The 13,926-nt window shown below is 44.8% G+C and overlaps 2 protein-coding genes across 6 annotated transcripts; one reads left to right on the top strand and one right to left on the bottom strand.

The window, feature by feature from the left end:
- The first annotated feature begins 410 nt into the window (after positions 1-410).
- On the top strand, positions 411-7,214 carry LOC110515353 (pre-B-cell leukemia transcription factor 2). Of its 2 annotated transcripts, none has more exons than XM_036973070.1 (8): positions 411-719; positions 1,492-1,565; positions 3,180-3,424; positions 3,823-4,013; positions 4,508-4,643; positions 4,759-4,900; positions 6,294-6,382; positions 6,562-7,214. In XM_036973070.1, the coding sequence occupies exons 1-8, from the start codon at positions 481-483 to the stop codon at positions 6,640-6,642; spliced, it is 1,197 nt and encodes a 398-aa protein (XP_036828965.1). In that variant the 5' UTR covers positions 411-480; the 3' UTR covers positions 6,643-7,214. The 2 variants fall into 2 exon arrangements, with proteins under 2 accessions (XP_036828965.1, XP_036828975.1); XM_036973080.1 differs by having other exon boundaries at positions 442-723.
- notchl (notch receptor, like) lies at positions 6,955-13,214 on the bottom strand. 4 transcript variants are annotated; one of them, XM_036973053.1, is made up of 11 exons: positions 12,850-13,214; positions 11,886-12,036; positions 11,228-11,560; positions 10,894-11,120; positions 10,404-10,743; positions 9,986-10,134; positions 9,771-9,844; positions 9,528-9,657; positions 8,631-8,728; positions 8,110-8,441; positions 6,955-7,994 (listed from the first exon to the last, which is right to left on the bottom strand). In XM_036973053.1, the coding sequence occupies exons 1-11, from the start codon at positions 12,902-12,904 to the stop codon at positions 7,472-7,474; spliced, it is 2,412 nt and encodes an 803-aa protein (XP_036828948.1). In that variant the 5' UTR covers positions 12,905-13,214; the 3' UTR covers positions 6,955-7,471. The 4 variants fall into 4 exon arrangements, with proteins under 4 accessions (XP_036828948.1, XP_036828949.1, XP_036828952.1 ...); XM_036973054.1 differs by having other exon boundaries at positions 10,404-10,734; positions 11,886-12,039; XM_036973057.1 differs by having other exon boundaries at positions 9,771-9,832; positions 11,886-12,039.
- Between the last annotated feature and the right edge of the window lie 712 nt (positions 13,215-13,926).

The following is a 13,926-nucleotide window of genomic DNA, read 5'->3' on the forward strand; positions in this document are numbered from 1 at the left end:
TTTACATAACACATTTTTGCTGTCATTCTTTTTTTTTACATCCATTATTAGACAGTGGCAACAATGATGATTATGAACATGGTCTTTTGCATGCTAATGCCTGCAATGCAGTGAAGAAAACGATATGTCAACAATAACGTCTAATGTAACTGGCCCCTCTAACAGTACAACTGGCCCCAGCTTGCCCCCCCCCCCCCCCCCCCCTCACGTTTTCTGTTTCTCTTTCTCTCTTACACACATTATATCCATCTACCTGGTTGTTCAGAAGACTTACTTAGTTTAAAAGTCATAGCTATGAATATCCCTAGTACAGTAGCCTATGGGTCCTGTCTGGAGTACAAATCGAATTTTATGAACATTCTTGTTCGATACTTTCTTTGTCAATCGCTAGGGGACTCTCGTGCAGGCCTGCTCTAGTGTTTGAGTTTTGAAGGGTGTGTGACTGTGATTACTCGTCCGCGCCACTGTGTGCCGCTCAGGATGTTGCAGCAGCAGCCTCTCACTGGCAACGGGCCCTCTAACGGCCGGGGCCTTGGCCTGAGCTCTCACCCCGGTATGCACCCTCTAAACTCGGTTCATCCATCTTCCCACCACCGCTCCGATGGAGACACGGGCCACGAAGGCGCAGAAAATGGACATGAAAGCCGCAGAGACATTGGTGACATATTGCAACAAATTATGACCATCACCGACCAAAGTTTGGACGAAGCACAAGCAAAGTTAGTCATAATTGTTTCTAACTTATTCAGATTTAGCTACACCTTACTGCAAAGTTGCTCAATGGCCAAGAGTTAGCTAAAGTTTTCAGAAGTTTTCATTTTTTTCAACTTTGAAGTTTTTTAATAAGCTAACTAGGTAGACAACGTTGCTAGATAGCTAACTGGCTTTGTTTCATGATACAGCTATTTGCACGCCTTATTAAATGGTTATCACTTCTTCCCCTGGACTATTTACACGCCTGTTGTTGTAAAATTGATAAAAACCGAAATAATTTGTGGCTAACTCGATGAAGAGGGTGAATCTTGCTAAGCTAAAACTAGCCAGTTATCTAGCTACGCTCTATTGCTTTGTGTTACTACTAACGGTTATATTTACATGTATATAAATAACAATATATTATCAACGGACTGTGGCCATAATCTTGACATTATCCATTTGTTCTACGAATAAAATGTTAACATATTAGCTACATATTGTAGCTGCTGCTAGTTAGCCATAGCATTTCGTAGCTAACGTTAGCATAGCAGGCTGCAGTGAACTCCAGTCAAAAGGTCACGAACAACAGAGCCGATGTTTGTTATGAATGTCATCTAGTTACCGTTAGCTAGCTATATCAATCGTGTGAAAGCAGGGAGCTAGCTAACTTATCAAATATTTTGTTGGTGCTAATGGCTCGTTGCTAAATAGCTGGCTAGATAAACTAGATAGACAGCTACAGTAGCTAGTTAGCTAGCTATAATAATAACAATGATTTTTTTTTTAATTCGTCAGAAAACACGCATTGAATTGCCATCGAATGAAACCAGCTTTGTTCAGCGTCTTATGCGAGATCAAAGAGAAAACGGGTAGGTTAATTTTCACTAATTGAAACCCTTTGTTTGATTTAAAACTTGTTGCTAATTCGTTTAAAAGTTTCTGACCATCTGTGATGAAAACAGATGTTGGCTCCATCACAATAATAATGAGTTGCGCATAATAAATGCAGTTGGATGACAGTTAGAACATTCTCTAACTATTTACAATTTTCAACAACGATGTATTGTGTATGATGACTTTAAAAATGTTGCGCAAGATGAGCCTTCCATACACTGAACGTAAATGTAAAGTGTTGGTTTCATGAGCTGAAATAAAAATATTTTTTTGTGCACAAATGTATTTACGTCCCTGCTAATGAGCATTTCTCCTTTGCCAAGACAATCAATCCACCTGACAGGTGTGACATATCAAAAAGCTGATTAAACAGCATGATCATTACACAGGTGCACCTTGTGCTGGGGACAATAAAAGGCCACTCTAAAATGTGCAGTTATGTCACACAACACAATGCCACAGATATATTTTTTTAGGTAGTATGCAATTGGTATGCTGACTGCAGGAATGTCCACCAGAGCTGTTGCTACCATAAGCCACCTCGAATGTTGTTTTAGAGGATTAGGCTGTACATCCAACCAGCCTCACAAAGCAGACCATCCGGCTTCTTCACCTGCGGGATCGGCTGAGAACAGCCAGACTGGTGATGAAACTGTGGGAATGCACAACAGAATAATAAGCTGATCTGCGTGCTCGTCGTCCTCACCAGGGTCTTGACCTGACTGCAGTTAGGTGATGTAATCAACTTCAGTGGGCAAATGCTCACCTTCGATGGATATGGCACGCTGGAGAAGTGTGCTCTTCGTGGATGAATCCCGGTTTCGGGCAGATGGCAGACAGTGTGTATGGTGTCATGTGGGCGAGTGGTTTGCTGATGTCAGCGTTGTGAACTACGCGCCCTATGGTGGCGGTGGGATTATGGTATGGGCAGGCATAAGCTACGGACAACGAACACAATTATATTTTATCTATGGAAATGTGAATGCAATGAATTGTCGTGCCATTCATCTGCCGCCAACATCCATGTTTCAGCATGATACTGCAAGGCCCCATGTCGCAAGGATCTGTACACAGTTCCTGGAAGCTGAAAATGTCCCAGTTCTTCCATGGCCTGCACAATGTCAGCCATTGAGCATGTTTGGGATGCTCTGGACCAACATGTTCGACAGTGTGTTCCAGTTCCCGCCAATATCCAGCAACTTCGCACAGCCATTGAAGAGGAGTGGGACAACATTCCAGAGGCCACAATAAATAGCCTGATCAACTCAATGTGAGAAGATGTCGCGCTGCATGAGGCAAATGGTGGTCACACCAGATACTGGCTATGTTTTCTGATCCAAGCCCCTACTTTTTTTTTTTTTACAGTATCTGTGACCAACAGATGCATATCTGTATTCCCAGTCATGTGAAATCCATAGATTAGGGCCTAATGAATTTACTTCAATTGACTGATTACCTTATATGAACTGTAACTCAGTAATATCTTTGAAATTGTTGCATGCTGCATTGATATTTTTGTTCAGTGTAATAGGAGACATTGTAACTTTTAATTTTCCATGAATCAGATTGACAGACCTCTTTTGTTGCAGGCCTATCAATGCGAAATGCTCAGGAGGAAGAATCACAGGACCCACAGCTGGTGCGATTGGACAACATGCTGCTGGCGGAGGGTGTGGCTGGGCCGGAGAAAGGTGGCGGGGCGGCAGCGGCGGTGTCCGCAGCCACCAGCTCTGGAGGCATGTCTCCAGACAGCTCACTGGAACACTCAGACTACAAAAGCAAGTTGAGCCAGATTCGCAACATCTATCACACTGAGATGGAGAAATATGACCAGGTACTTTTCTACTTCTTTTTTGGGGGGAAAGCAGTGAGTCAGTCCAAATTATTTTGTGTAGTTTTTTTCTCTCGCTTTATTGAAGAGATAGTAAAGGGTTGGAAAGACGGGGAAGAGGGAGGGTGAGTCAAAGAGCAGTGGGCCGGATTCAAACTCATATTGACTCTGACATATATATGTGTGCTGGGCTCAGTGGCTATACTTGATTTGAGGTGGAGGGACTTGACACTTTACACACACTGAAAATGACACCCTTTAGCAAAGTAAACTAAAATGTGGTGATGTTATAATTTAGGTGAGATAGTTGAACGTGAACATAAATGACCGACATCAACAGTGTCGGCCCACTGTTGACTTCCATCCTCCAATACCCCCCTCTGTCTCCCTGTCTCCTGTAGGCCTGTAGTGAGTTCACTACCCACGTGATGAACCTGCTGAGGGAGCAGTCACGTACACGACCCGTGTCACCGCGGGAGATTGAACGCATGGTGGCCATCATCCACCGCAAGTTCAGCTCCATCCAGACACAACTCAAGCAGAGCACCTGCGAGGCCGTCATGATCCTGAGGTCCCGCTTCCTCGACGCCAGGTCAGCGTGTAACACTGCTATTGTGGTGACACAACACCTGTCAAAACTTGCCATGATAGTGAATGACAATTCATTTTCAGGTAGTATTTTTTTTATGGAGAATAAATGGAGAATAAAACATTCCATACATTTTTATTTTATTTTACCTTTAGGTCAGTTAAGAACAAATTCTTATTTTCAATGACGCCCTAGGAACAGTGGGCCTGTTCAGGGGCAGAATGACAGAGTTGTTAGCTCGGGGATTTGAACTTGGAACAGTGGGTTATAACTGCCTGTTCAGGGGCAGAATGACAGAGTTGTCAGCTCGGGGATTTGAACTTGGAACAGTGATTCATGGTCATACCAGTCAAATTTACAGAGCATTATCATGTTATTACAGTGCAGGTTGTGAATGACTATTGTGTGTCAATATCAGTTGTTACTGTAGTTGTGAAATGTACACTTCTGCCTGGGTTGTATGCCCACTCTCAACACACTCACCTTTGCGTTGTCAGGCGTAAGAGACGTAACTTCAGCAAGCAGGCGACGGAAGTCCTGAACGAGTATTTCTACTCCCATCTCGCCAACCCTTACCCCAGTGAAGAGGCCAAAGAAGAACTCGCCAAACAGTGTAGCATCACTGTCTCTCAGGTAACCTTGCGTCATAAGTATATGCGTCATATACTTACTATTAGCTCACCAATTGATACGTCCATATACAGTTGACTCCATTGACCAGTCTCTTACTGGCTCGTTAATTGAACAGGTGTGCAACTGGTTTGGCAACAAGAGAATCCGCTACAAGAAGAACATCGGGAAGTTCCAAGAGGAGGCCAACATCTATGCCATGAAGACGGCCATCGTGGCGACACAGAACGAGGACTCTCCACACACGCCCAACTCAACAGGTAAGAGCTGAGGAAAGGAAGCCAGGCCTAGTGATACACGCCACTGTTTTGAGTTTATGGTTCAATTGGTAATAGAAATGGATGGGTTGTTAGTGTTTTTGTGTTACGGAGCAGCAAGGGGAACTGCCCCTCCGTACTTTCAGACTATGCTCCAACCTTACATTCCAACCCGCTCTGCCACCTCTGGTCTCTTAACCCCCCCCCAAACCTACCTCTACAAAGAGCTATGACTACGTTTAGGCTAATTAAATCGTTATGGAACGGAGCGCAGACCAACCTGTAACAGTTTGAACCCAACGCTTGGCGCAATACTTGGCTGTGTCATCACACAGTTCCATGGTTAGTGCGGGCAATAGATGAGGGTATAGTCTACTATTGTACACTATCCTCCCTATTATAATTCTACGTACACTGATCTTCCAACATAACCATAGGTTAAAAAATTAATTTGGTGATTTTCAGAATGAATCAAACAACCGTTTTCTTTCGTGCATAAAGGCTCTCCAAACCTGTTTTTTCATAAATACTTTCCTAACCCTAAATAATCTGCAATCTATCAGCTTTCTATTTTTAATTCTACCAATTGGTGCTGAAACGGAGACGAATATGCATATATTTAGATGGCTTTCTTCCATTGATCCCTAATATTCTGAACCCATTCTCTCGATATATTCTGTTGAGTCTGTCAAAACAAATTCTAACTAAAAGGTACACCATATTTAAAGGGATGGTTTAAAATAAATGTGCTGAAGAAGAAGAAAATCTATTGACCAGCAAGTGGGAGGGTTTTCAGAGGTTGAATTAAGCTTAATCAGCACACGCAAGGGAACTATGTCTGCAACTGAATAAGATACGTCTGAACACCAACTACTGAAAAATGCGTAGGAAAGGCCTGCCTAATTTCATAGGAAAGACTTGCGTAATTTCCTAATTTGGAATTGGGCCTTTGGTGCTGTCGTGCCAACTCCTTGTCCAACGATAGAAGTCTGCTTCACAGCACAGTCGGATCTGGGACCAGGCTGATATTGTATGCCTAGTAGCCCTTATTAAAGACGTCTCCCCTTTTGTTCCTCCACCGGATCAGATCTGGGACCAGGTTGATGTTGTAGGCCTAGTAGCCCTTATTAAAGACATCTCCCCTTTTGTTCCTCCACAGGATCAGATCTGGGACCAGGTTGATGTTGTATGCCTAATAGCCCTTTATTAAAGACATCTCCCCTTTTGTTCCTCCACAGGATCAGATCTGGGACCAGGATGATGTTGTATGCCTAATAGCCCTTTATTAAAGACATCTCCCCTTTTGTTCCTCCACAGGATCAGATCTGGGACCAGGTTGATGTTGTAGGCCTAATAGCCCTTTATTAAAGACATCTCCCCTTTTGTTCCTCCACAGGATCGGGGGGCTTCTCACTCACTGGACCAGACCTTTTCCTGGGTGTTCCACCAATGAATGGAGAGCAGCCTGTCTACATGGGAGCACAAGTATGGAACTTCACTGTCATTCACTTCATGTTACATATCATCTTGATTTTAGCTCGTAGCTAATTGAGATCACATTCTCATTCACAACAACAACCTTGGGGATGAGTTGTATTGGAGTGGAGAGGGGTTAGTGTAGGTTAATGTCGCTACACGTCACCACGTCTTTTTCTCTTTCGCAGACTAATGGGAACTGGCAAGGGCAAAACACGCCCCCCTCTGCCACTTCCCCGGGAAACGACCACTCGGGGGACTCTGACTGATGGCCCCACCCCCTTTGGGTCGATGACATAGATGGAAAGATTGACAACGAAGAAAGAATGATATCACCCTTACTTGGCTGCAGTTTTTTGTATGTCCTTTCTGTTTCTTACTGTCCAATGATACTGTTCATTATGTTTGTATGAGCTGAATGTGTGATTTTTGTGTGAGTGTGTGTGATGTTTTGTATTGGGATCGTGGGTTTTTGTTTTCCACAACTTTATATGTTACTGTGGTATGTAGGCAGGGAGGCTTGGGAAATTGCGTTACCATTGTTTTATTAGGCTATATTATTAATGCTGTTATTACAAATATTTTAGGATTTTCGTTTAAAGCTCAGATATAGTTGCATTTAGAGGATGTGGGGGCAATATAGAAAATCCAAAGATTTAGTGTGTTTGTTTTCTCTTTTCTACTGGGCTTGTTTGTCTGTGTGTCTATATCATGAATGAAGTGTGTGTGCTGGTTATATTAACAGTTTGAATGAGTATATCAACAGTGCTGTCATTCTGTACAGTGAGTGAAAAACACCTGTATTCTCTACCTCTTTTACAATAAAGTCTCTGTATTCACAGTCAGTTGGTCTGTCTTGATTGGTTGATATCAGCATAAGAGAGACAGGTCACTGCCTAACATGGCAGAAAAAAAATGCACATTAATCATTTCATAGTTTATTGATATTTAGAGTAAATTAAGTTACTCATTTATTGACTGAGTTTATATCCCGTCTGTCAATCTGCTGTTATTTAGGGGCAAGGAGCCTGTTACAGAAAATGTAAACAGCACATGATTGACATGGTATTTGGGGTCCTTTTAGCAGAGCTCTCTCCCTTACAAAGCTGTTTGTTTAGAGTCGGGCATGTGGTTATTTAGCTTCTCATTTCGGGCTTTCTGGTCTGCCTTTTTAAAACTTGCTGTTTCAATCTCTGGCGCCGCCCTGTTGGGGTTATCGCTACTATCGACTATTGATCTACGATTTGATTGGATGGGAGCATCTGTAGGAGGGACTACGATCACTCTTTCTATGGGCTCATTGGCAATTTTCTCTGATAAGGCGACATAAGTTGGTTCAGGCTGCTGTGAACTGGAGCGACGCTGCATTGCATTCTGGGTACAGGAGAAGGACCGCTGTCGAGGAGCAGGCTGGGGTAACAGGAAGTGCGGTGTCGCTGCTCTCGGGACTTCCTGGGGCCTTTCACGATCTTCGTCCTCTGAGGTAACTTCTTGCAGAGTGCTGATTGGCCGTGGGGGACGCCCCATGATTCTTGGGGTGACCAGTGCGGTCACTGATTGGTTGAGCTGTGGCCGCCAGTTCTGAGGGGAAGGGCACTGCACTCTGCCCATTGACCAATCACTGTCAGAAGAAGAGGACGATCAGATGAGTAGGCAGTGATGAATTTGCCTTACCAAGATTAGTAAATTGCTAAATGTTATTGTGAGTAGATGTGCTAAATGCCACAAGTCTTTACCTTGGTGGAGGCGAAGACATATCCCGATGCCCTATGACACCAGAGAAGGAGGCACTTCTCCCAGGGAGCCCAGGGGAATTCACCCATTGGCTATACAGCAAGGCACGCTCATCCCACAGCATATCATTGGCTTGCTCCATAGGAATAGGCCCTCTCTGAACCCTGTGAGCCAATAGGAGCTCCAAGACTTGATGATGCATGCCCTCTCGGGCAACATCCAGTGCCCGGCGTCCTCTGCGATCAGACAGATCCTGATTGGCCCCGTTTAGGAGCAGGAACCGGGCGGTGTCGTAGCAACCGTGGAGGGCGGAGAGGAACAGAGCAGTCTCACCCTATCAGATAATGGGAATGGTATTTATCAGAGAATGGGAGTGTCGAAAACAATAATATGGGAGTACCTTAAAGTTGAACCATTCTACGCAGATTCAACTGAATACAGTTTCTTCGAAGTTCCTCTTCCTAAATCTTCATACTAGTACGTGAATAATCATAAAAGCAGAGGCTTCTGCTGGCCTTGGTACCTTGTTGTCCTGTAGGTCCACAGCAGCACCGTAGCGAGTGAGGGTTCTTGTCAAGGAGAGGTGGTTAACTGAGGATGCCCAGTGGAGGGCTGATCTCCCTGGGAGAGAGAGTGCATTTCAAGTGGAGGAAGGTGAGGGAAGGAAGGTGGGAGTTCAGTACAGAAAGAGAGGGAGTAAGTCAGCCAGTGAACAAACATTATACAACAGAGTCAAGCCCAAAGGGTGAAAGACGGGGAAGAGGGAGATTTTGAAAGGGAGGAAATGAGAATGCAAATGATGGTGAGGGACTAGGGAATTAGCCCGAGAGGGAGAGAGAGAGAGATGGTGTGTGAGAGACAGAGAGAGAGAGAGAGAGAGAGAGAGAGAGAGAGAGAGAGAGAGAGAGAGAGAGAGAGAGAGAGAGAGAGAGAGAGAGAGAGCAGAGCAAGGAAGGCTAATATGGTACATCCACACTGCCTGGGCACTAGGGCACATTAACTTCTGTATCGGTTTGAGAGGGGGGCAGCAGGGGTGCTGTAGAGAGGAATGGGAAGGAAGAGTGGGAAGCCATGGAGGTTTTACCAGAACAGAAGAGAAGAGAAGGGACACAAAAAAGGGACGCGACATGGGGAGGACCAGAGAGAGATGGGGTCAGTTACACTGGTTACTCAACCCCTCAAAGTAATACAATATAGTAATATGTATGCGAGGCAGTGTGTTTATAAGCTAGTTATTACACCTATGAAAGCTACCTAACATTTATGGACATTTGTTCCACGTAATATTGATTTTTAAAATATATTTGCACAATAATCCTCCCATGACACTCTACAGGGAAGTTCAGTTTACTTATTTTACCGTTCTAGCCTACATTTTGGTTAATAATATAATTGGGAAATTGGGAGAGTAAAGTGATACCAGTGTGGTCGGTGTTGTTGACCGGCACCCCAGCTCGTAGCAGCTCCAGAACCACACGGTCAAGCCCACTCCGGACCGCACGAATCAGGACAACTGACCCATCTGGACCACACCACTGAACCGAACCAGACTGTCAAAATAATATTTGGTATTGTCAAAATAGAACACTGTAAATAATAACCAGCGTTATCTAAAATGTAAATAAACATATTGACATTTATGTAGAATATGTATGGGACTCACTTGATTGGGTGCTCTGTGTTGTGTAGACGGGACAGCATTTCTCTCCCATCCTCTAGGGGGAGCTAAAAGGGGAGCTGAAAGTCAATTTAGTTACATGCTTAGTTACGTTGTGCAAACCGTAAACTATTCTGTGACAAATTAATGTAAGAGAATAATGAATCATTTTACAAGCCTATTAATGCAGTATGTTAACCATGATCAGGAGGTGATGTTACGTTGTATGGGTGGTTGTGGGTGGCTCGGGGGGCTGCGGTAGTGCTTCTGCTCTTGCGTCCGGTGGTCACAGATGGACCTGTTGATGTCCTCCATAGAGCTCTGTGTAAAGTCAGTGTCACTTCCAATATCCAGGTCCTTTTTCAGGGGCCTGAAATCATACGTTTACGCTCTGAATAGTAGTAAATTGCGCATACTTAGTGATATTGCTACAGTATCACTAATATTGTGTAAAATAGAGGTAGTCCAACAGAACAGTTTTATCTTACAGACAGATGAAAAGTTCAGTTAGGTTAAAATGACCCTAATGCAAACAACCGAAAGCCATACAACCCATTACAATGAAGAAACTGTTATGTGATCACAGCACTGTTGATTTACTAGACTGAACTTCTCCCATAATCCTCCATATTCACTCACCGCAGTCGAATGGCATCCTCCCCCAGTGGATCTCTGCGTCTTTTCTTCTCAGCCTCCTTTGCTTTCTTCTTTTTTATCCCATTCCTGTCTTTCTCTCTCCCCGTCCTGCCCCTCTGCTCTCGGTGGGGTGTGTGCTGTGCCCATGCCTTGGCCACATTGGCTCCGCTGTCATTCTCAGTGACAGTGGATCTGTGCCTAACCCTCTCTCCTCCCTCCCTCTCCGCTCGTCGTCGTCTCACCCTTCTGATCGCCAAGACAACCATCAAGACCAAAGCCAGTACCAGGCCCGTTGCCACGCCGATCACAGCCCATAGCCATGGAGGTGTTGCTCCTGTGCCTCCTGTGCAGAGAAGAGGTGCAGAGATATTAGGTGGTACTCACATTTACACACACACACACACACACACACACACACACACACACACACACACACACACACACACACACACACACACACACACACACACACACTATGTAACAGGATACATACCATTAGTTTCCTCTTTTTCCTCAACTGGGTCCTCCTCTCTCCCCCCTATTTCCTCCCCAACCCCTCTTACACTAATAATGGCCTTTAATTCTGGGTGAGAGGGGACTGACACACGAGTCGACGACGTAGCAGCCCGCAGGAAGTTAGCTGCTTCGATGGCGTACGGGAAACAGGTAGAAGGAAGATGGGAGCACGGCCTGTTATCCACTTGCAGGAATAGGAGAGAGCTGTTTCAGAGAGATGGGGAGTGAGAACATTGATGAGATGTTAACAAAAGAGACTAGGTTAAGGTAAAACATTTGGGGAAGCAAAATCATAATCTCTTTATAGTTACCCATTTGAGTCATCCGAGGAAGCTTGAGCCAGCAGGTTCTCGAGCTGCTGGGGATTAAAGGTGAAGAGGTCCTTGCTGGGGTCAAGGGGCACCATGCCACGCAATTTGAGGGGCGTCTGCAGGAGGGTGCTGAGGGCCCAGAGAAGGGAACTGTTGGAAAATGTGCCTTGTTGCAGGGGGACGTGGGTGTGCAGGAGCAGGGTACCCTTAGCCCACAGAGGGCTGTGGTGCCTGTGACAGTCACTCCCATCCCAGCCACAGGCGGCGCTTTCACAGCCCTGGTCACAGTAAGAGTTGGCATAGTGGTCTCGGCAGTAGTGGATGTGGCCTGAGCTGAGAGGTGGGATAGTTGGAGGGATGCAGAGAAAGTGTGAACCCCAGCTTAAACATCTGGATGTATACAAAAAGGAAAGTGAGAGTGATAAAGAGTAAAGAGCAGGGTGCGTTTCATTCCAGGAATATGTTCTCTCCCCTCTGCTCTTATTCACTCCCCTCACCATGAATATGAGACTACTGGATAAGAGTAAGTCACCATATTGCTTTCACATATCCAGTCCTGTTTGATCCATGAAAGAGAGTGAACAAAGGGAAAGGTTGATGGAACATCTTCCTGGAACGAAATGCCGCCCAGATCTCCCTGCTGCTACAGTGTCTTTACTTGCAGTGTCCTTTGTCCCTCAGACAGTCGAACCCGTCCCTCAGACACTCCGGCTCGGTGCACTCTTTATCACATGACCCATCTCCAAACGTGGCCTTACACTGTCTGGATGGACACTGGGCCCAGGGGTCACCACCGGGAGATGCTGCTGCTACTTGGGGAGGAATCACACACATACACACACACAAAGGTTGGATTTCCACTTGACACTAATATACTAACTTAAACTGAATCACGTTGGATAAAAGCATCCATTAATTACACTACTGTATCACGCAGGAACCTGTGCTTTGACCTACATTTTCAAGCTGTGTATTGTGTAGGCCTATGTGTACCTATCACCACCAAGCATTCATTGTTAACAATGCCTGGTACCATGCAGGCTATGAAAGGTGTGTCCTTGGCATGAACCATGAAACGGGAAATAGGAGGCCTGACACAAACAGGAAGTCTCCAGGAGAGGCGAATAGCAACAGGAAATGGAGTGGGCTGGGACTGGATGAAGGTCGGAGGTCGTCACCCTGGCGATGAGGAATGTAATGGAGAGGGACAATGGAGAGGCTTGGCAGGTGTGTGAGGGACAATTAAATCATAACACAGGAGAGTTGGGATTAGACATAGTGTACTGTATAGCATTCAAGGAAATGCAGTACAATCTTTTTGGTTAGTTACATCTTTAAATCAGGGACACATTCATGCAGCATCTTATAAAGTGACGCTGAAAGAATGTGAGAGGAGCATATGTCAAGTACGTCACAGGATTTTCTCCGAATGATATATCCTCAGAAATCTATAAAACATAGAAGTGAGAATATCAATGTAAAAAAAAAGAAGTATGTTTCGTTGTTGGGAAGTATCATGTAGGACTTTCTCTCTTTAGACGATTACCTAGTAGAGACTCTACCTCACTCTCATAGGTATCTAACATCGTATCAACAAGAAAATAGCTGGAAGACGGACTCACCTCGACACCACCTGCTCAAACCCAACAGAACAGCTGTCCACAGCACCAGCATCATTGGGCCAAGCAGGTCCCAGAGAGGAGGATGGAGACGGCAGTAGTCTACTCTCTCTCACTATCCTCCCAGCTGTACCAGTGCGGTTACTAGGTCCAATGCCTTGGTCCAGCTATGGCAGGTCCGGCAGGTCTGTACTCCGCCAAAGTGTCGGGAGGTATCTCTCTGGGTATCTTCAAGAGAAGACCGCGTTCGCAATTGGACCGTGTGAACAGTTTATGTCTAAAGTGTACACCCTAACCTCCAGTGCTGCTACCACCCAACTCCCTCTCTCCAATTCTTCCTCAGAAGCACTGCGGATATGTGGACAACTTCCTGCCACTGTGTGGAAAAGAATAGGAGCGGGATGTGTGTGTGTGTGTGTTTGTGGTCTTTGTGTGAGGCTGCAGTCAGTTTTTCTACTGATTTCAATGTCTCAGGATGTAATCTTTCAAATGAACCAGGCCCTGTATTCATAAAGCGTCTCAGAATAGGAGTAGCGATCTAGTCACCCCCCCCCCCCCCCACACACACACACACCCGTTCATCCAAACATTTTAATTACATTTAAAAAAGGCTAAACCGATTCTAAATCAGTACTCCTTCTCTGAGTCACATTATGAATACAGGCCAAGGAGTAGGCCTGCATATGTCACTTTTTTTACCTTCCATGCAGGAGCATGCTCTCTGCATTTAGAAAATATATATATAATCTTATCTACTGAAAACGACAAATAAAACTATTTCAAAATCTCAAAGAAGAGATAATAACCTCCAGTAATGTGGTGGGTCTTAAAATAGACAGATAAAGCTGCAGCACCTTATGTCATCTGTCTCAAATGAAAGGATGGATACAGGAACAGGAAACTAGGGGGTTCTTCTTTTATCCTTAACCTAAGGACTCACAGCCTCACAGCAGGTGGTACAACAAAGACTGTGTGCCTTTTCAAGTTATTTTGCGGGGGTCTATTTCAGGCTAAGGCATACTACTTACTCTTGACCTTCATTTGAGGTATTTGAGCAAAAACCTAGAATCGTTTTTTAAA

The sequence above is a fragment of the Oncorhynchus mykiss genome, chromosome 3 (genome assembly GCF_013265735.2).
Source record: "Oncorhynchus mykiss isolate Arlee chromosome 3, USDA_OmykA_1.1, whole genome shotgun sequence".
NCBI classification, from domain to species: domain Eukaryota; kingdom Metazoa; phylum Chordata; class Actinopteri; order Salmoniformes; family Salmonidae; genus Oncorhynchus; species Oncorhynchus mykiss.